Source organism: Onychomys torridus, chromosome 3 (genome assembly GCF_903995425.1).
Source record: "Onychomys torridus chromosome 3, mOncTor1.1, whole genome shotgun sequence".
Classification (NCBI taxonomy): Eukaryota; Metazoa; Chordata; class Mammalia; order Rodentia; family Cricetidae; genus Onychomys; species Onychomys torridus.
This window is the reverse complement of record NC_050445.1, coordinates 2,201,728-2,222,904: the sequence shown is the minus strand read 5'-3', so window position 1 is coordinate 2,222,904 and position 21,177 is coordinate 2,201,728. Positions and strand designations below refer to the sequence as shown.

The window sequence follows — 21,177 nt, the reverse complement described above, 5'->3', positions numbered from 1 at the left end:
TCACTTGTAGTGAGATCTGGTGCCTTCTTCTGGCCTGCAGTCATACATGCTGTATACATAATAAATAAATGAATCTTCAAAAAAATATATTTTTAATATCTAGGTGTTGTTAGCTTTTATGTGCAATTTAAAATAGTTTTATATGTTGTTAAATTTCAGGATATGTGTGTGGTTTGTGGCAGTTTCGGCCAAGGAGCAGAAGGAAGATTACTTGCCTGTTCACAGTGTGGTCAGTGTTACCATCCATATTGCGTCAGTATTAAGGTAATGTGCTTAAGTTAAATGAGTTAACAAAGCATTTCTAATAAAGAATTGTATCTATCTATGCATACATACATACATACATACATACATACATACATCCATACATACATATCTGTCTGTGTCTGTGCACACACAGAGGACAGCTTGTGGGAGTTGGTTCTCTCCTATCTTATATATGGGTCCTTGGGATCAACCTGATTATCGGCCAGCAGTCCACTTTATTTCACTAGTCCCAACAAATACGTACATATTTTGATTTTGTTTGAGCACTAATATGGTTCTCTTAGTTCTTAAAATTAATCATGTTCCTGTTATACAATATGACAATATTTAAATCAAGTATTTGTTGCTGTTATGCATATGTGGTGATATTGTAGTACATTAAATACTGTTTTTAAGTGTTACCTTAATAAATTATCTCCTCCAAAAAAAGTCCGTGGTCTTGAATTATGCAAATTTCCTTCTGTTGTATTGAAAAAGGGATAGAAACATAGGTATTTACTCCTTTGGTTTTTCGAGACAGGGTTTCTGTGTAGCTTTGCGCCTTTCCTGGAGCTCACGTGGTAGCCCAGGCTGGCCTCAAACTCACGGAGATCCGCCTGCCTCTGCCTCCTGAGTGCTGGGATTAAAGGCGTGCGCCACCACCGCCTGGCTGGTATTTACTCTTAAAGCAATTTTGTCTTATGACTGTGTGCTGAGACATTAGTTTTACTTTTATTTTTTTATTTTTCAAGACAAGGTTTCTCTTGTATTATGTTAATATAGTGATGTCACTATGTCATATAGTCTCTAAAATACTGTACAACTCTGAATAAGTTAAGGTGCAGCCAACAAATTAGCCCTTAGCAGTATCAGTGGTATGAACACAGACGGTTCTGACCTTAGATGTACATGGAAGTTGCATGGCAGTTCCCCCCTTCTGTTAGCATTCCCTTTCCTGGTCTCAGGACTATACCCACTTACCTGGTCACTAGTGTCTTCACACTCATTCTTATTCTGGTTTTTAAAAGCAAGAAGAATACAATCATAATAATTTTCCATTCTTGTTTTATTGTTTGTTTTTAGCCTATTGGACATATACTATCCTACCAGATTGCTTTCTCAAATACCTTTTTTCTTTTCTTTTTCTTTTTTTTTTTTTAGCCTTGCACTTGCTAGGCAAGTGCTCTACCACTGAGCTAAATCCCCAACCCTCAAATACCATTTTTACTTGGGTAATACTGTATTGCCTTGCTCTAATCTGTGCCTACAGCATCCAGGGTATGGTTCTTTGCACATCCTTAACTTTCTTGAACACAGTCTATTGGCCTTTTCCTGGGTCATGTCCTTACTGCATTCCACATATTTCTAGGTGAATTTTAGGAATATGCAGGAGGTGAATTTCTAATTCATATGTGTGTAAATGGCATTCTGCCTTTTTACTTAGTGACTCATTTAGCTAAGTTAAGTATTGTGCTTTAAACAAGTATTTTCTTGTATAATATGGACATTGTACTATTCTATTTTAACATCTGTAGTTGATGGAAAGTTTTTTTTAACCAGGTACCTTTGTACTTTTGTAATAAATAGGACATTCTTACGGACAATTGTTCCTCTGAAATCAATTCAGTTTCCTCCCTAGTAGCTTTTAGGCGTTCTCATTTTTCAAGATATGAATTTTCAGTATATACCTTTATTCTTTGCTGTTTCGTTGTGACTTGGGAGCTTTATGCTTTCCAAGATCTTTCTTTCTTTTTCTTTTTCTTTATTTTCTCTCTCTCTCTCTCTCTCTCTCTCTCTCTCTCTCTCTTTTTTTTTTTTGCCAGAGCTAGGCAAGCGCTCTACCACTGAGATAAATCCCCAACCCCATCTTTCCAACATCTAGAGATTCTCAAAAATCCTGCCAACTCATGTCTTTGAAACAGGGGGAAAAAAAAAAAAGCATAAAGGTTAGTTCTGTAAGTCCCACCTTCATGACCTAAAAGACCATAAAATGTCCCTTAGAATTTAGTATTTTCTTGGGGTAATTTTTCCCTCTCTTATTTATTTGGTAGTTAAGTTCTCATACCATGACTGCAAATTTCAGAAGCATGAATTCATAGAGACGTCATACATAGAGATTTTGTTGATATAGTTTCAAATCTTGTCAATAGTGTAAGGCAGCTTACTCAATTTTAAAATCCAGTCACCATATGTGTAAAAATACTAGGATTCAATCTGAAGCACAGAGTTTATATGGGCTCAAATGGTGTTAAACTATGCACCACTTGTGCTAACCAGGTGCGCTTTTAAATGTGTGCAGATGTGCCTTCCTGAGTAGTGCCACCCACACTTCTTACTGCTTCTGTTCCTGTATATGTAGTCAAGCACAGTAATAATAATTGCATAGTACTAGTTAGACAAAATGATTTCTACGTTAAATAAATAAATCATGATTTTTTTTTTCCAGATCAGTAAAGTGGTTCTTAGCAAAGGTTGGAGATGTCTTGAGTGCACAGTGTGTGAGGCCTGTGGGAAGGCGACTGACCCAGGAAGACTCTTGCTGTGTGATGACTGTGACATAAGTTATCATACGTACTGCCTAGACCCTCCATTGCAGACAGTTCCCAAAGGAGGCTGGAAATGCAAATGGTACCCTAGGATTTATGTTACTTTGTCATTCTTTCAAGTTCTGAACTTCTTTCTACTTATCATGTTGGTCTTATAAAGTATTTGTTATGTGCCTAATCATACACATTTGGCATGATATGTATTACTAAAATTTATTAGAAAAATTTCAACATTTGTAACATTTCCTCTGTGCACTTGTAGCATTCCAAATGATCATAATTGAATATAAAATAAACTTGAGACTTTTTGGGGGGATTTGGATTTCAGGTGTGTTTGGTGCAGACACTGTGGAGCAACATCTGCAGGTCTGAGATGTGAGTGGCAAAACAATTACACACAGTGTGCTCCTTGTGCCAGCTTGTCTTCCTGCCCTGTCTGCTATCGAAATTACAGAGAAGAAGACCTCATTCTGCAGTGTAGACAATGTGATAGGTACTGTGCCTTTTTATATCCTTTGCTATCTTCTCAAGCCTTTTTCTCAAACACAGTGAAAGGAACTTAGAAAATTACTTCCCTTGATCGAACATTTAGGGAATAAAACTTTGCTTTCTAGATTGTTTTTTTTTTATTATTATATTTGTGTTTTAATTTTACACATCAGCCATGGGTTCCCCTGTTCTTTCCCCTCCCTCCCAGCCCCTCCCCTCCATTCCCATCTCCTCTAGGGCAAAGATTCCCCTGGGGATTCAGCTCAACTTGGTAGATTCAGTACAGGCAGGTCCAGTCCCCTCCTTCCAGGCTGAGCAAAGTGTCTGTCCAGAAGCTTCCATACTATTTTACTATTTTAAAATTTTCAAAATTAGACACTTAAGGTTTTCAGTTGGGGGCTTTTTGATGATTTCTCAGTCTCTTGAAATTAGATGCATAATTAGTGCTTGCATATGCATTTTCTTATGGAGAATTTCTGAATCTTCTGGTAAATTCTAAAAATAGTCTCATACACACTATCTATTTACCTAAATATCTATGTATCTATCTATCTATGTATCTATCTATCTATCTATCTATCTACCTACCTACCTACCTACCCATCCATCCATCCATCCATCCATCCATCCATCCATCCATCCACCCACCCACCCACCCACCCACCCACCCATCCATCCCAGAGCTCATACCCCTAAAGCTCTAGATTTTGTTTGTTTTTTTTCGAGACAGGCTTTCTCTGTGTAGCTTTGCGCCTTTCCTGGATCTCCCTCTGTAGACCAGGCTGGCCTCAAACTCACAGAGATCCGCCTGGCTCTGCCTCCCGAGTGCTGGGATGAAAGGCGTGCGCCACCACTGCCCAGCAAAGCTCCTAGATCTTAGACCTGAATATTAGGTACTACCTTTGGTCTTCCTAACTAGTATGTGCACCTTCAAACTGCAGACAGCTTCCTTTGTTGTCAGTTCAGCACTCTATGCAAAGTGTTAGTTTTAATTAATCAGTGGTACAGTGTTCTTTTCAAATAAGTTGTGTAATTTTTGTAGCGCTCTACTAGCAAACTGTTCTAAAGCAAGGTCATCATCACTGGACACATACGTAGTTGTTCCTAGTTTGATGCGGAAGGTGGCACATACACATACACTTGTATCTGTACTCTTCTGAATTCCTGCTTGGCCTGGCTGGCTTCATTGCAGTCTTTGTCTTTCAGCATTTGATCATGAGTGGATCTGTCCTTCTAACAATGTGCATTTGCTTCTTCCTTGATATTTATTCTCATTCCTTTTCTTTACTATTCAGCACAAGGAAGAATATTATGAGTTAATTGGGATAGTTAGGGGGAAAGACTTAGACATTTGAGTCTTGGGACTTTTAAGTTTGACTGTCAACCACTGTTGTGTGATTTTATAAAGAATTCAATTTCTAGAATATTCACTTACTTTAAATGTGGTCTTTTTAGGTGGATGCATGCAGTTTGTCAAAACTTAAATACTGAGGAGGAAGTGGAAAATGTAGCAGACATTGGTTTTGATTGTAGCATGTGCAGACCCTATATGCCTGCATCAAATGGTAAGAGAACAACATGAACTATGAGTTTGTGTTGCTCTGTGCCTCCTTGATTTGTGAAATAGAAGTTGTTTTGTGGTATAATACACTTCCTATCCCAACTTTATTAAAACAGATTATATAAAGAGAGAAAATAAAGCATATATACACATCAGATATAAAATTAATTTTACTTTCAAGGTTTAACCTCTTGGAATTAATTGTATTCAGAAATCCCCCATTCACTCTCAACTGGTTTTCTTCTTTATGCCTCTTATTTTGTTTTGTTCTTGTTTCAGAAACTAAGTGTAGTAGCGTGTGCATCAGTAATCCTAGCACTTGGGGAAGCTGAGGCAGTGGGATAGGGAAGTTGAGCTAGCCTGCATTACATGGTGCATATTAGGCCAGGCTCAGCTATATAAGTAAGAGCTTATCTCAAAAGATTAGTAAAACAAAACAAAACTAAACAAAAAACTAATCACTGAAATAATTCCTTTGAAAACCAAAAGCTGCTTTTGGGGGCGGGATGGAACACATGACTGGCATGTAGAAGGAAGCCCCTCACACACACACACACGCACAAAATTAACATCCTATGGTATTCAGACATTTGTTGAATGGTACATGTACAGACACTGACATTTTTATCCTGTATAAGTCATTGTTTTCTCAGATATTTCCTGAGTTGTTGTTTTTCTTTTCAGTGCCTTCCTCAGACTGCTGTGACTCTTCACTTGTGGCTCAGATTGTGACAAAAGTAAAAGAGCTAGGTAAAATTTGAGTTGGTTTTCTTTTAGAAAAAGCACATACCGATTCTTAAACAACTGCCTTGATACTTACATGAATTAAGTGAATTGTTGTTACTAATTTCAAGAATTAATGTAGAAAATGTTCATATTAGCTCCTTTTGCTGAAATAGTATTCCTATAAGTTTCAGAAAATAATGAAAAGAATACCTCTTTGGATTAACTGTTAGTGTCCTGCTTGCCTTGACTTCAGTTGTGGACTGTGCTTGCTTAGTTGTCAGCAGAAAAAGAAAGCCTACATATGTAAGCATTCACTTAGTACTAATGAATAGTTTATAATTTTTTTCTCAGATAACTTAGAATCACCGGTGACATGAGTTTTTATGAGAGATTTGTTCTTTTAACTGATATTGACAGCATTTCAGATACAAAACATTTGGATTGTATTAGAGTTGTTTTAATTGAGGTTTTAATTGTTTAATTGAGGGTGCAGGATCTTTACAAAATTTCCACCTCTCTGTGTAAGTCAATGGACTTCTGGAGTACTTTTGTTTCTCTTACATAAATTGGTCCTTACATTTTGGTCTTTACAAGGAAAAGGCTTAGTACTGAGCAGCTGCAGCAGCATCTGTAGCTTCAGTGTTCTTGATACATGAAAGATAAAATGCTTTTATTTATTTATTTATCTATTTATTTATTTATTTATAAGCCTTTTCTGCTTATAGTCCTAAAAGGTTTTCTGTGTTAACAGAACATCATCAGTTCATGTATTTGTAGATATTGGCTGAATGGATGTGTAGTTATATTTTCTTGCCATGTAGATTTTGGAATATTAATCAGCTTATCAGTTTCAGATGAAAGCTTTAAGTTGTATTCCTGGGGTTTTATAATTTTAGATCCACCTAAGACATATACCCAGGATGGGGTATGTTTGACTGAATCAGGGATGACTCAGTTACAGAGCCTCACAGTTACAGTTCCAAGAAGAAAACGGACAAAACCAAAATTGAAATTAAAGATTATAAATCAGAATAGTGTGGCTGTCCTTCAGACCCCTCCAGACATCCAGTCAGAGCATTCAAGAGATGGTGAAATGGATGATAGTCGAGGTAATACTCACTTATTTTCCTTAAGACACATGTGCAAGAATTAGTATATAAAATAACTTCCGAAAGAAATGTATTTGTAAGGGTTAGTCATACTGCTTAAGGTACCTCTTGATTGGACACTTCTCTTCAAGTGATATTCTTAGGCTTGCATTTGCATATTTTCTTGTATTGAAATATTTTTGTGATTGAAATCTCTAAGAGCATTGTGTTTATGAAGCTTATAAGTAGGGGCATTCAGAATGATCACTTTAGTTTGCTGGAATGTCACCCTAAAGCCCTCCTCTAAGCTTTGTAAATTGGTGATTCAAAAATGGTTTCTTTATCAGAATAGAAACCATAAGGTTTTCCTGTCAGAACTTGTGAGGTAACAAAATAATTTTAGTAGCAGCATTAAGTATAGCACACAGTAGCTTTGTTTATTTCTAAGAATGGTCAGTTTTGATGTCTTTATTTCAGAGTGATTATTTGCAACTGACTCAGAAATAAAGCCATAATCATTTTCCCATCTTGTTTTATCATTTAGTAGTATTTATTAAATGTGTATTGTTTAACAGATATGGGAAATTATATCAGTGGACTAAATAGGTAAATCCTGGATCTTCTATCTTGTTAAAGACAAGTTGATTTAAATAAAATTGATTGATAGGTATCTTTGTTTGTTTGTTTGTTTTTCGAGGCAGGGTTTCTCTGTGTAGCTTTGTGCCTTTCCTAGAACTCTCTTTGTAGACCAGGCTGGCCTCGAACTCATAGAGATCAGCCTGCTGCCTCCTGAGTGCTGGGATTAAAGGTGTACGCCACCACCACCTGCATGATTGATAGGTATCTTATGAACTCTTTGTTTCCTCTTTCTTAATCAGCATGTCACACTCCCTGGGAACACAACACTGGGTCTTGCATCATAATTCCTATCCCCATCCTGAGGCACTTACCCTTTTCTCTTTACTTCTCTGAAACTCCTGGCACATAGGATTAGAATGGCTTCCTGATCTTTTGTTTTACTTCTTTTGTTTGGTTGTTTTTGTTTTTGTTTGTCTTTTTCAGTTAAATTTTCTATATTTGATAGACTTGCCCAGTTTCATCCATACATTTACTTTTTCCAGAAGGAGAACTTATGGACTGTGATGGAAAATCAGAATCTAGTCCTGAGCGGGAAGCTATAGATGATGAAACGAAGGGAGCAGAAGGAACAGATGGCATAAAAAAGAGGAAAAGAAAACCATACAGACCAGGTAGAGTATGTCAACTAGACACATGCACTCTCTCTCTCTCTTTTTCAGTTGTGTATGAGTGTTTTGTGCAAGTGCATCTTATGAGTTCCTAGTACCCACAGAGGCCACTAAGAGGGTGTCAGCCCTGGAGATAGAATTAATTAATAGTTGTGAGCCACCATGTGTGTGCTGGGAATTGAATCAGGGTCCTCCAGAAGAATGGCTAGTGTTTTTAATTGCTGAACCATCTATCTAGACCCCAAGCTAGACATTTCAATATAACAAAACTTGGCTAATTTACTAATAACAGTTGCAACAACAGCAATAAAGATGAGTTATAATTCAAATAACCAAGACTATGTGTAGCATCTTACATGGAACTGATGGATTCCTTACATTGAAAATGTGACTACTTGACAATAAATCACTATCACAAATGTTAACCATTATTAAACATGTTACTTAGTTTTTTTATGTTCATCTTTTAAAGCAATTCATCTATTTTTGTAATTAATTTGTTCATTTTCTAATAGTTTTCTTTCTTGCTTTCTGTCTTTCTTTCTTTCTTGCTTCCTTCCTTCCTTCCTTCCTTCCTTCCTTCCTTCCTTCCTTCCCTCCCTCCCTCCCTCCCTCCCTCCCTTCCTTTCTTATTTAGTTATTTAGTTATTTATTTTGGTTTTTCAAGACAGGGTTTCTCTGTGTAGTTGTGGCGCCTGTCCTGGATCTTGCTCTGTAGACCAGGCTGTCCTCGAACTCACAGAGATCCACCTGGCTCTGCTTCCTGAGTGCTGGGATTAAAGGTGTGTGCCACCACTGCCCGGCTAGTTTTATGTTTTAAAACTTCAGTAATTGTGCAGACACAAAGGTGAACAAAACACCTTGTTGAATTTGTAGTGCAAATCATACTATGAGTAATTAAATTCTGCTAAATTTTTTAGTTCATTTTTATTTATATGTATGTGTGTGAGCATGTGTGAGTTTATGTGTACCACATGAATTCAGGAGCCCATGGACGCTTGAGGGTATCAGATACCCTAAAATAGGTAATTTAGAGGTAATCATGAGATGCTGTGTAGATACTGGGAACCAAACCCAGACAGGTCCTCTGCAAGAGGAGTTAAGTGTTCTTAATCACTTATCATCTCTCTACCCCTAAATTCTTGCTTTCCTAGTGTATTTCATTTTTTTTTTTAACCTTAGAATATAAAAGGTATTGAAACCTCTCACCAGAAGTTGGAGGCTTTTCAAGGCTCATTTAGTAATGTCTGTTTCCAGTTATGAAGTATTAGATTAGTGCAATCTCTGTTGTTTTGGTGGATTGTTTCTTACTGGTAAGAACATTCTAGATTCCTTTTGGTTGTAGGTGAGAATTTTCCATTTGTGTTCTCCAAGATGGTCAGTAACACATCTGTCATAGCAACTGGTTTCTTTTTAAGTGTTATGTTTCCAAATATATTTATGTTTTTAGATAGAGTATATTCCCTTTAGAATTTTAATGCTATTTCATTCTGTCTTCCTCTACCATACATGGGTGACCTCCCTTATTGTAGGGGTGTTGCAAAGCACTTTACTAGACAGATCATGACAAGAGCATATACGATTTAGTGCCAGGCACTGTTAAAATTGCTAATCATTTTACTGATTTAATTTTGCTTATACTTATGATATGGGTAGGTGCTGTATATTATACCTGTTTTACCAATGAATGTAGTGAAGAGTAAAATAACTTGCCCAAGTTTAGTTAGTAGACAGAATTTTATAGCCTGGCTCCATATTTTGTTTCCCTAGCTCTAGAGATTCATGTGTCATGTGACTTCTTGCCTTTCTGACATGGGATAGTTAGATAGTAACACTGAGGTTAGATTGATCAATTCTCATTCAGTTTTCATGCTCTCCATGCATTCAGTCTGCTGTGCACTTCTCTGGAGCTATAACTTAACAATTACAGAAGGGCAAGCAGAAATTTATCAGTTCTTAATATCTTCCATTTAGTGTGTACTCTGATCTTATCTAGAACAGGAAATGCAAATAATTCTTTCCATACACCAGCAAGTTATAATTATTGTTTGATGTAAGTAATAACAGTGACTTTTTATTTTTACTTCCAACCTCTTGTACTTAAAGAAAAATGAGATTTTTAAGGTTGGAGGTATTGCTTAACAGGTAAAGTGCTTGCCATGGAATCATGAGGACTGACCAGAGTTTGAGTCCTGAGCACCTTTGTAAAAGTCTGGTGGGCTTCCCTGTGCTATATAATCCATGTATTTAGGAGTCGAGAGACAAGGGATCCTTAATCTGCAGCCTCTGGTTTCAAGTGAAATATTTTTCCACAGTTTATAAGGTGAAGAGAGATCAAGGATAAAATCTAGTAGTTCGCTTCTGACCTCCACATGCACATATGTGCACTTTTGTACACCCCCCACATACACACACATATGTTCCCACACATATACTTGGGCCTCCATGTCACATACCCATACACATGTAAAAATGAGATTATTAATTTATATTAAACATACAAGTGAGTTTAGAAAAAAGTTCACCATTAAAGACAAAACTATTCTTCTTACTATAGAAGTCTAGAGAGAATTATTTACCACTTTATGTGATTTTTGTTTTATATAGGTATTGGTGGATTTATGGTACGACAAAGAAGTCGAACAGGACAAGGAAAAGCCAAAAGATCGGTGATCAGAAAAGATTCTTCAGGTTCTTTATCTGAGCAGTTACCTAACAGAGATGATGGTATAGTACTGTTTTTCTTTGGTTTAACTCCTTAGGATTGATACTCTATTGGAATGAGCAGTCACTAAAATGATGCTGCTGCTACATGTCTTGTGCTTCTTTCTGGTTGGGGGATGTATTTAAATGCTGTAGAGTTGGGTTTCAACCCAATAGAGTATATTCTTTTGAGTTTTTTGGGGGGGGGGTTGTTTTAGTGTTTGTGGGTGGGGAGGAATAGGGTCTAGTCTTATAGTTCAGGATGGTGGCCATTTCCCTACATAGCCTATGGCTTCCTCAATCTCATGATATTCCTGTCTCAGCCTCCCCAGTGCTGTAATTATAGGCACACACCACCATTTACCTGCTTTCCATTCACTGCTCTCAATGGCACCCAGGATCTTGCATTGTTAAGCTCACATTCTATGATGTGCTGTACTCCTTGCCTTTTCTTTAGGACTTTAAGGTCTTACCACTCACCCCAATGAAATGTTTACTGTGCTAAATAAAAAGAATAAAGGATCAGATACTTTCTGTCCACTTTAACAAAGGCCTCTCTTTGCCTGTTGTAGTGACTTAATATGTTACTTAAACTTAACAGGGTATTTAATTTAATTGAAAGTGACTGGGTAGCCTAACAAATCTTTTTTTTAAAGCCTTTCTTATGTTTATTTGTTTGTTTGTTTGTTTGTTTATTCATTCATTCATTCATTCATTCATTCATTTATCGATTTTATTTATCTATCTATCTATCTATCTATCTATCTATCTATCTATCTATCTATCTATCTATTTAGTATATAGTGTTCTGTCCACATGAATGCCTGCAGGCCAGAAGAGGGCACCAGATCTCATTACAGATGGTTGTGAGCCACCATGTGGGTGCTGGGAATTGAACATGGAACCTCTAGAACAGCCAGGTCTCTTAACCACTGAGCTATCTCTCCAGCCCCACCCAACAAATCTTAAGGGTCATATTTTATAAATACATGAGTACATTTTTTCACCTTTGCTTAATAAGCCAGACCTTTCTATGAGTGCTTCAGTGGCCAGGAAGTGATGGTGCACACCTTTAATTCCAGCACTTAGGAGGCAGAACCAGGTGGATCTCCCAAGTTCAAGGCCAGCCTAGTCTGTAGAGCTGGTTTCCAGGACAGTCAGGGCTACACAGAGGAACCTTGTCTTAAAAATCCAAAAAGTGATCCAGTTTGTGTTTTCACTTTGAAAAGTGTTTTGTCATCACTATTGATCATAAACTATATGCTGCTTTTTTTTTTGTAAGGATGGAATAGGATGTTTTCATCATGTCTTTGTGGCATTCCTTCCTTTGCAAAGGTAGTCTTTTTTTCCCCTTTGAAACTTTAATGGATTTTAAAAAATCAGAAATTGCTTTCTGTTTTTAGGAAGAATTGTAGTGATTTTCAAGAAGTTTCTTTTTTGACATAACATGTGTTTAAGAATCCCTAATTAGGGGCTGGAGAGATGGCTCAGGTTAAGAGCACTGACTGCTCTTCCAGAGGTTCTGAAGAGATTTGGTGCCCTCTTCTGGCCTGCAGTCAAACATGTTGTATACATAATAAATAAATAAACCTTAAAACAAAAACGAAAACATTAAACTCAAAATTTTAAAAAATCCCTAACTAAAGAATTAAATATATGCAATAAAACTATTTTGTATGTTTCCTCTGTTTTCAATTATCCAGATAATTTCTTTCTACCTGTTTTTTTAGTTCAGCATTTTCAGTTGTTTCTAATAAAAACCATAGTAAATTTATTTGAATATTGTATTTCAAATATTGTTTCTTACTCTTCTGTTAACTTTTTGATGTTTAATTATTTTATAATTTCATATTATATCTTCTACTTTCAATTGTCTTTTATATCTTCATGTAATTGATTGATTGATATGTAATATAAAATGCTACCCTTTTGATAGCACTCTCTGTGTCTGCTACAGTATTTAATTGTCCATATATGAAAGGTTATGTTTGTTTGTTTATTCATTTATGTCTCCTCTAAAAAGTCCGTTCTTTGGGTGCAGGGACTTATTCTCTGTTTAGATTTTTTTTCCTTTAATGGAAGGAAAGGTTCATTTTGGCTCAAGTTTTCATAGGTGTGGTATATGAAGGGTATTATTTAGAATTTTTAATAGCTGCATTGAGGTAATTTATTTCAGAAATTTCCATCTGTTACTTCAGGCTTGAGTTTCTACTTTCCTAAAGTTATTTATGTTAAAATCCTCAAGCTTAAAGCACCACCCCATGCCCATGTTATACAAATTCATGTTTGTTTTTATTTTGTTTTACTGCAGTGAACTTTAGGGCCACATCCCATTTGTGAGTTTTCTCGGGAGGCATTTGTTTTTTTAGCTTTTCAAATTCTATGACAAGTTCTTGCTATTGGCACTGCAGGAGGTGATTTTAATGCGTTAGTGGTTTGGATTGGTAATGGTTCTCCTCCTTCTTCCTTCTTCCTTCCTCCTACTTCCTCCTCCTCCTCCTCCTCCTCTTCCTCTTCCTCTTCCTCCTCCTCCTCCTCCTTCTTTTTCTTTTTAACAAACTGTGTTACCTACAAAAAGGTGCTATCCATATCCACTCAATTTTCTTTAGGAGTCTGTGAGTAGCCATTTCCTCATAATCCTGAATATCTGGTGTTTTCATCCTTTGAAATCTATAAATGTACTATTTAGGAAATCAGGTTTTTGCTTTGCACGGGAATGCTGGTCATTTAGAAAGAATAGGAGCTAGGCCTTGTGGCATATACCTTTAATCTCAACACTGGGGAGACAGAGGCAGGTGGATTTCTGTGAGTTCAAGGCCAGACAGGTCTACATAGTTCCAGGTCAGCTGTAACTCACCCCTCACCCCCACCAAAAAGAAAGGATAGGAATTGTACTAATACTAAATAGATACAGAATGGAATTTTCAAGGTGTTTAAAATTTAGAAATGTGCTTTATGATATTTGTGTGATATAAAAACTTGTTTGTTTTTACCTAACTATGCGTATTGGTAAGCTATGAAATTACCGTATTTTTCTGGAAAGTAAGTGCCACATATTTATAAACATGGCTCTTATTTCAGGCTGGAGTGAGCAGTTACCAGATACTCTAGTTGATGAGCCTGTTTCTGTTGCTGAAAGCACTGAAAAAATAAAGAAGAGATACCGAAAAAGGAAAAATAAGCTTGAAGAAACCTTTCCTGCTTATTTACAAGTAATATTCTGCTTCATATTTTATTACGTGGTTTGCTAATTTAGGAAATGTTTTGAGGGTTTTTTTTTTTTTTTGTCTTTTTTTAAAATGCTTGTTTTGTTAACATTCTACTCCTTCTGTGTACTTTTTCTCCGATTGTCATAAATGACATTCACTTTACTAGGCTCCATCAAAGAATGAATAATTTGCTTTTGTGTGTGGTTTGATTCCACCCTCCCCCACCCCCTGTGAAGTAATGTGTGTATGTGTGCACGTGAAGTCCTGGAGATCAGAGCCAGAGTCTTGTGAACACAGGCAGTTATCCTGTACTGAGCTTTGTTCCAGCCCAATAAAGTTTATATTCTCTTCTCCTCACACCACCACCCCCCCCCCCCCCCCCCCCCGTCTCATTCTTTCTCAGTTTTCAGTGTGTTGTTGGCTATAACAAAGACACTTTCAGGATGGGAAATTCTTCTTTAAAACCATACATATTTATGCACATGCCAAACCCGACTCCTTTTGATAGTTCCATATATCAATACAATTTTTGATAGTTCCATATATCAATACAATTTATTGCAGTTAATTTAATTCAAAACGTTCTCAGCAGCCAAGATCATAGTTTTAAGAACTGTTAACCACATATAGAACTTCTTAATGAGAGACTTAAGCCAAAGAAAACGGAAGAATTATTATTGTAAATTTTTGATACAGGGTCTTGCTATTCAGTCCCAAATGGCCTTGAACTCCTGATCTTTCTGAGTCAGCCTAAGTTTTTACATTACAAGGTGTTTGCTAGCATGCTTGGCTATAATGAACATTTGTTGGTGGTATTATTTGGTTTCCAAATGACATCTGTAATTGTAAAGAAAATATTCTTGGTAAATGTAGACTACAAAAAAAGATAAAAGAGGAAATCTTTCTAGTTTCTATTGTAAACATTAAGTCACAGAAGAATTTAAAGATATATTAGGGAGAATGTCATGTTAAAGGCAGGATATAGATTGTAAACATCCTCATCTCAGTTCCTTAGTACATTATTTACTTCCCACTTCTTTATTTATTCACAGGTAAAATTTGATTTGGAATACACGATCATTAAGAGTCTATCTTAATTTTAGCATTTAACACCATTCCTTTGATACAGAACAAGCTAATAAATAAATAAATATAAATAAGTAAGTAAGTAAATAAATAAAGTTTTTGTTTTGTTTTGTTGGTTTTTTTTTTTTTTTTTTTCCAAGACAGGGTTTCTCTGTGTAGTTTTGGTGCCTGTCCTGGAACTCGCTCTATAGGCCAGGCTGTCCCTGAACTCACTGAGATCTGCCTGCCTTTATCTCCCAAATGCTGGGATTAAAGCTGTGCACCACCACCACCACCACCACCACCACCTGGCCAGAACAAGGTTTTAAATTATGTATATTTTTTTAACCTTAATTATGTTACTTAAGGTTTTTTGGTTTTTTGTTTGTTTGGTTGGTTTTTTGTTTGTTTGTTTTTTTGAGACAGGGTTTCTCTGTGTAGCTTGCGCCTTTCCTGGAAGTAGCTTTGTAGATCAGGCTGGCCTCGAACTCACAGAGATCGACCTGCCTCTGCCTCCTGAGTGCTGGGATTAAAGGCGCGTGCCACCGATGCCTGGCAAGTTACGTATATTTTTAACCTTAATCTTTTACTAGTGATTACATGTCTGTCTTTTGAGACAGGGATTCTTTGTGTAGCCCTGGCTAATTTAAATTAACTCTGTAGACTAGGCTGGCCTCAAACTTAGAGATCCACCTGCTTCTCCCAACCACCAAGTGCCAGGATTAAAGGTGTGTGCCACTACACCCCTTACATGTTTGTCTTAAAACACATTTTTAAATACAAGGTAACTTGCTTAATTTTTTTCTCTAGTGTGTATACTTGTGTGTTTGTGGAAGTATAGATGTGAATATACATTCATTGTTGGTCAATCTCAGGGTTGTTACAAAGCTGCCCTCATTCATTCATTCATTCATTTATTCATTCATTCATTCATTCACTCACTAGCTAGACTTTTAGACAGAGTATTTCATTGTGATTTGGGATTCATTGAATCAGCTAAGATGATTGACCAGTGAGCCCGAGGTGTAGCCAGCACTAGATTTATAAGCATAGGCCACCAGAATTTTTTTTTAAATGAATATAGTGTTCTACCTGCATGTACACCAGCACGCTAGAAGAGGGCACCAGATCTCATTAAGATGGTTGTGAGCCACCATGTGGTTGCTATGAATTGAACTCAGGACCTCTGGATGAGCAGCCAGTGCTCTTAACCTCTGAGCCATCTCTCCAGCCTGCCCACCAGAATTTTTAAGGAATGAAGCAAGCACTGTACCTACTGAGATATCTCCCCAGCCCCTAGACTTCTAGCCTCTTAACTGTCTATATGCTTGTTACAGAGCTTATCCTTTAAATCAGACTCTGTTTGTCTGTTGTAGGTGTGTATATGGATAGTAAGCGTGTGTGTGTGTGTGTGTGTGTGTGTGTGTGTGTGTGTGTGTGTGTGTGTTTAGAAATTCACATCTGATTTCTGCCTCTAAAACTTTGCATCTTCATATTATTATTATTATGAGTGAGGTGCCTGCTATGGTGTTGGCATTGATGTCAGGTAACAGCTCTGGGGAGTCAGTTGTCTCCTTGCACTATGGAATCTGGGTGTCAGGCTTGCACAAATGCTTTGACCTGCTGACTCGTCTCACCACCCACTATCTGATTCTTGCCGTAGACCCTCTTCACGGAACTTAGAGAGCACTCATTTTTGGCCACTCTGACTGACCAATAATGAGCCTCTGAGATCTATTTGTCTCTGCTAATTCTCCTATACCCACTCAGTCCTGAGTTATAGACCCTCTTTCTTTATCTTGGGTGCCTAGGGATCTGGGCATAAATCCCCATACTTACATAATAAGCATTTCACACACTGAGTCACCTCCTCAGCTCCTGTACTATTTTTTTAAACAGTAGAAAAATACTTTCGGGAGGGTGGGTGGGGGGTGTTGTTGATTGTCTTTATGTATTTCTTTGTTCTTGTCCTGCACTTCTCTGTCCTCTTCTCTCCTGCTTTCTTCCTCTTCTCTGCTCCCCTCTCCCCCTGCCGTTCCCTTTCCCCTTCTTTTTCCCCTTCCTCCTCCTTCTACCCCATACCCTGTCTGTCTCCTCTGAAACAGGGTCTCACTATGCAGCCCTGGCTCACCTGTAACTCATTGTTTGGACTAGGCTGGCCATTGAACTTACAGAGATCTGTATGCCTCTGCCTCCTGACTGATGGGATTAAAAGACTTTTGGCTCTTGATATTTTTTCTTTAAAGCAAGATTTTGTTTTTTTGCCGGAGCTGAGAACCCAACCCAGGGCCTCATGCTTGCTAGGCAAGCGCACCACCACTGAGCTAAATCCCTAACCCCTAAAGCAGGGTTTTTAAAAGGCTGTTGGTCTTATGAGTAATATGTATTCATGTATTCTGTTTTTAAAAACTAATAAAGCAATCCTCTATTATAAACTTCTCCTTCCCTCCTTTCCTCTGTCCTTCATATATACAGTGTCTCTTATAACCTTGCTGGTCTTGAAACCTGGGTTTCCTACATCTTGGCACACACTATACTAACTGAAGTGCATCCATAGCCCCTAAACCTGCATTTAAAGCTGTTTTAACAATTTAACAACAACAAAAAGACCTTAATTGCATGTTTTTGACAGGGTAATGTAAAATGCTAATTTTATTCTTTATTTTATGTGTATGAGTATTTTCTATGTCTAAGTATGTCTGTGCACCACATCATTGCCTGGTGCCCACAGAGACCAGAAGAGGGTGTTGGACCCCTTGAAATTAGAGTTCTATATAGTTGTGAGCCCTCATATTGGTGCTAGGACTCTTTGGAAAAGTAACAAGTAATCTTAATCACTGAGTCATCTTCCCGTTTCCAGCCCCATGTTCACTTTCTAATATAAGTGAATGGTATATAAGGAAATTGGGTTCCTTAGATTTTTATTTTATTGTACTTTATTTATTTATTTATTTGGGTTTTTCAAGACTGAGTTTCTCTGTAGCTTTGGAGGCTGTTCTGGAACTCACTCTGTAGACCAGGCTGGCCTCGAACTCACAGAGATCCACCTGCCTCTGCCTCACGAGTGCTGGGATTACAGGCGCGAGCCGCCATCACCACCCGGCTGTAAATGCTACTTTAAACCACTAAGTTTGGGGCAATTTTTTAAATAGCTGAGTTCCTTAGATTTTTAATAACCAGAATAAAAGGCATGCACACTTGGGCCCCTTACCTCTTTTCATGGTTTTCTTTTGGGGATGTACTAGGAAGGTTATCTGCTCCTTCACCTATTGGTCTGTTTGTTATCTGTAATCCTTATTTAGGAAACTCCTTTAGCTGATTAAGAAAGTATAGAAGCCAGCTGTTTACAAAAGAGCATTTAAACGTACTGTCTTTCTTGGCTATTCTTTCCTTCCCTGCTTTTTTTTTTTTTTTTTTTTTTAAATTTTTATTTTTTGATGCATGTGTTCTTGTTTAATTGTTTTTTGTATTTTGTTTATTTTTAAAGACAGTTTTAATGTAGCCTGGATTGGCCTGAAACTTGATGTGTAGCTAAAGATGATCTTGATCTGCTTATCTTCTTGGCTCTGTTTTTGTAGTGTTGGAACTACAGGCAATAGCCAACATGTCTGGTTTTAAAGGAACCTCTAAAAATATCTGTTGAGATGTCTCAGCAGGTAAAAGCTCTTGCTCCTAAGCCTGATGACCTGAGTTTCATCCCTGGAACCACACTGAGGAAGGAGAAAACTGACCTGTAGAAGTTGTCTTTTTGATCCACACATGCCTCGTGTGTGTGTGTGTGTGTGTGTGTGTGTGTGTGTGTGTGTGTGTGTGTAATCATGTGTCTGTAAAGAGATCTATTTATCCTAGGCCTGTACTCACAATGTCTAGTTGAAAAGTACATGGAACTTCTTTTTGATGTTTACTCTAAGGAATGAAAAATTTATACCTTTAATCCCAGCACTTGGAGGCATAAGCAGAGGCAGAGGCAGGTTGATCTCTGAGTCCAAGGACAGCCAGGATTATACAGAGGAACCCTGACTTGAAAACAAACAAATAAAAACAAAAACAGAAAAGCTTACCCAATTCATTAGAGAATTACAAACTCTAAAAGTGAAGAAAGTCATCATTAGAAATATTGTTAATGGTGGTCTCAGGTTACTGAAGTTTATACTTAAGGCATTACACCAGTGATTGATTTCTTAACAAAGATGTTTAATACTCTTTAGCATTCTTTATAGATTTTCAAATACAATTTCATAGTGAAATAGCTTATTCATTTAAAAAATGAAAATTTTAAATAAGATATAAAATATCTGCCAGAATTCAGTGGTGTGTGTGTGTGTGTGTGTGTGTGTGTGTGTGTGTTGGAGTTATGCAAGTGTGTCGTTGTATTTGAATAGAGAGAAGTCAAAGGACCACTTCAAATATTGGTCCTCACCTTGCATCTTTTTTGAGACAGGTTCTCTGCTGCTTTACTGTGTGTAACATACTAGCTGGTTCATGAGCATCTGGGGATTCTCCCATCTCTGCCTTCCATCTTGCTGTAGGCACACTTGGATTACTGACATGTGCTACTGTGCTGGCATTACATGGATTCTGGGGATTCTAGTTCAGTTCCGTACAGTAGTGTAGCAAGCACTTTCACTACTGAGTCCATGCCTCAGCTCTCCAGTGCCTGTCCTGAAATTAGTACTATTAACATTGTCTTAGTTGGGGCTTTTATTGCTGTAATAAAACATCATAGCCATAAACAACTTGGGGAGGCAAGGGTTTATTTCAGCTTAAAATTCTCAAGTCAGTATAAGCATGAACCTTAGGAAGGGCTACTACTTACTGGCTTTGCTCTCCGTGACCTCTTCACCCTGCTTTCTTTTCTGTTTTTCTGTGTAGCTTTGTGCCTTTCCTGGAACTCACTTGGTAGCCCAGCCTGGCCTCAAACTCACAGAGATCCACCTGCCTCTGCCTCCCAAGTGCTGGGATTAAAGGCATGTGCCACCACTGCCTGGCTAAATTTTTTTTTGTTTCTTTTTCGTTTTCTTTTCAGAGCTGAGGACTGAACCCAGGGCCTTGTGTTGCTAGGCAAGTGCTCTACCACTGAGCTAAATTCTCAACCCCTCAACCTGCTTTCTTTATAGTCCCTGGGGGGCTACCAGCCTGGGGTTGGCAGCATCCCCACTGAGCTTGGCCTTCCCACAACTGTCAGTCAAAGAAATGCACCATAGGCTTGCACACAGGCTAATTTAATGGGGGGCATTTCTCAATTGAGGTTCCCTCTTCTAAAATGAGTGTAACTTGTGTCAAGTTGACATAAAGCTAGGTAGGACAAACATTTTCTGCCCCCTCCCTCCAAATTTTGTGCAATTTATTGTATGTTCTTGCAGAAGTCTTCATTTGTGCATTTTGACCTATCTTTCAGCCTTCTTCCTTTTGGTTATATATTTCAGAAGTTTTCTTTGGTAATATGGGTTTATATGCTTTTAAATATTTTTGTGTACTTGTATATCCAATGACACACATGTGGAGGTCAGAGGACAACTTACAGAAGTCAGTTCTCTCCTGCTGTGTGATTCCCAAGAATTAACTGAGGTTGTCATGTTTTATGGCAAGTACCTGGATCTGCTGACTTATCTCACTAGTTTACTCTATTGGATTTTAAAATCTATGTTTCAGTCTGGGGATATACCACAGTGAAAAATATTGTTGCCTAACATGGGTTAGGCCTGAATTTCAACTTATAGCTTCAATCTCCAGTGCTGCAAGAAACACAATCCACTGCCCCCCTTCATTTTGTAGTGGGGACATTGATCTGTCTACCCGATATGGATGCTGGCGCCATTTTTCCTTAAAGAGTTATGAAAAAGGTGCCTGTGAACCTTCTATTCATGTGTGTGGCAGGTATATGATAAATGTTACTAGCTCCTGCAAACTCTCTGGAATCCCTCTTCCAGAGAGGCCACCGAGTAGAAAATCTCCTAATTCAGGGTTGCTGGGTTGAAACAAATGAAGGGAAGTCCTGAGGTTCTCTTATTATCTTCTCTGTTGATCTTGAGGAGTTCTGAGAAGAACTCACTTTGAAGCACTATCTCTATGGAGAAAAAGTGTTCATCTCAGTAGATAAACTGAAAGCCAGCAGCCTTTCATAGTTCACAAATGTTCTGTGCATGGGCTAAAGTCCTTCAGATTCGTAGTATAATTCCTTTGATGTGGGTGTATGCTTCAGCATGAGATTACTGCAGACATTAGGTAATCTGTAAATACTGATGGCATTTGTAAAGCTGTGCCTATGCCTGTGCTATGAATTAAAGAACCAATAAC

General features: G+C 37.7%; 1 protein-coding gene across 12 annotated transcripts in view; it reads left to right on the top strand.

The window, feature by feature from the left end:
- Kmt2c (lysine methyltransferase 2C) overlaps positions 1 to 21,177 on the top strand; it is a 247,142-nt gene that overhangs the window by 159,628 nt on the left and 66,337 nt on the right. For all 12 annotated transcript variants that reach the window (XM_036181141.1, XM_036181134.1, XM_036181142.1 and 9 more), the window contains 9 exons: positions 160 to 264; positions 2,693 to 2,874; positions 3,121 to 3,285; positions 4,737 to 4,846; positions 5,527 to 5,592; positions 6,465 to 6,677; positions 7,778 to 7,906; positions 10,511 to 10,630; positions 13,688 to 13,818. In XM_036181141.1, coding sequence (XP_036037034.1) covers positions 160 to 264; positions 2,693 to 2,874; positions 3,121 to 3,285; positions 4,737 to 4,846; positions 5,527 to 5,592; positions 6,465 to 6,677; positions 7,778 to 7,906; positions 10,511 to 10,630; positions 13,688 to 13,818 — 1,221 coding nt within the window. The remainder of the gene's footprint in view (positions 1 to 159; positions 265 to 2,692; positions 2,875 to 3,120; positions 3,286 to 4,736; positions 4,847 to 5,526; positions 5,593 to 6,464; positions 6,678 to 7,777; positions 7,907 to 10,510; positions 10,631 to 13,687; positions 13,819 to 21,177) is intronic.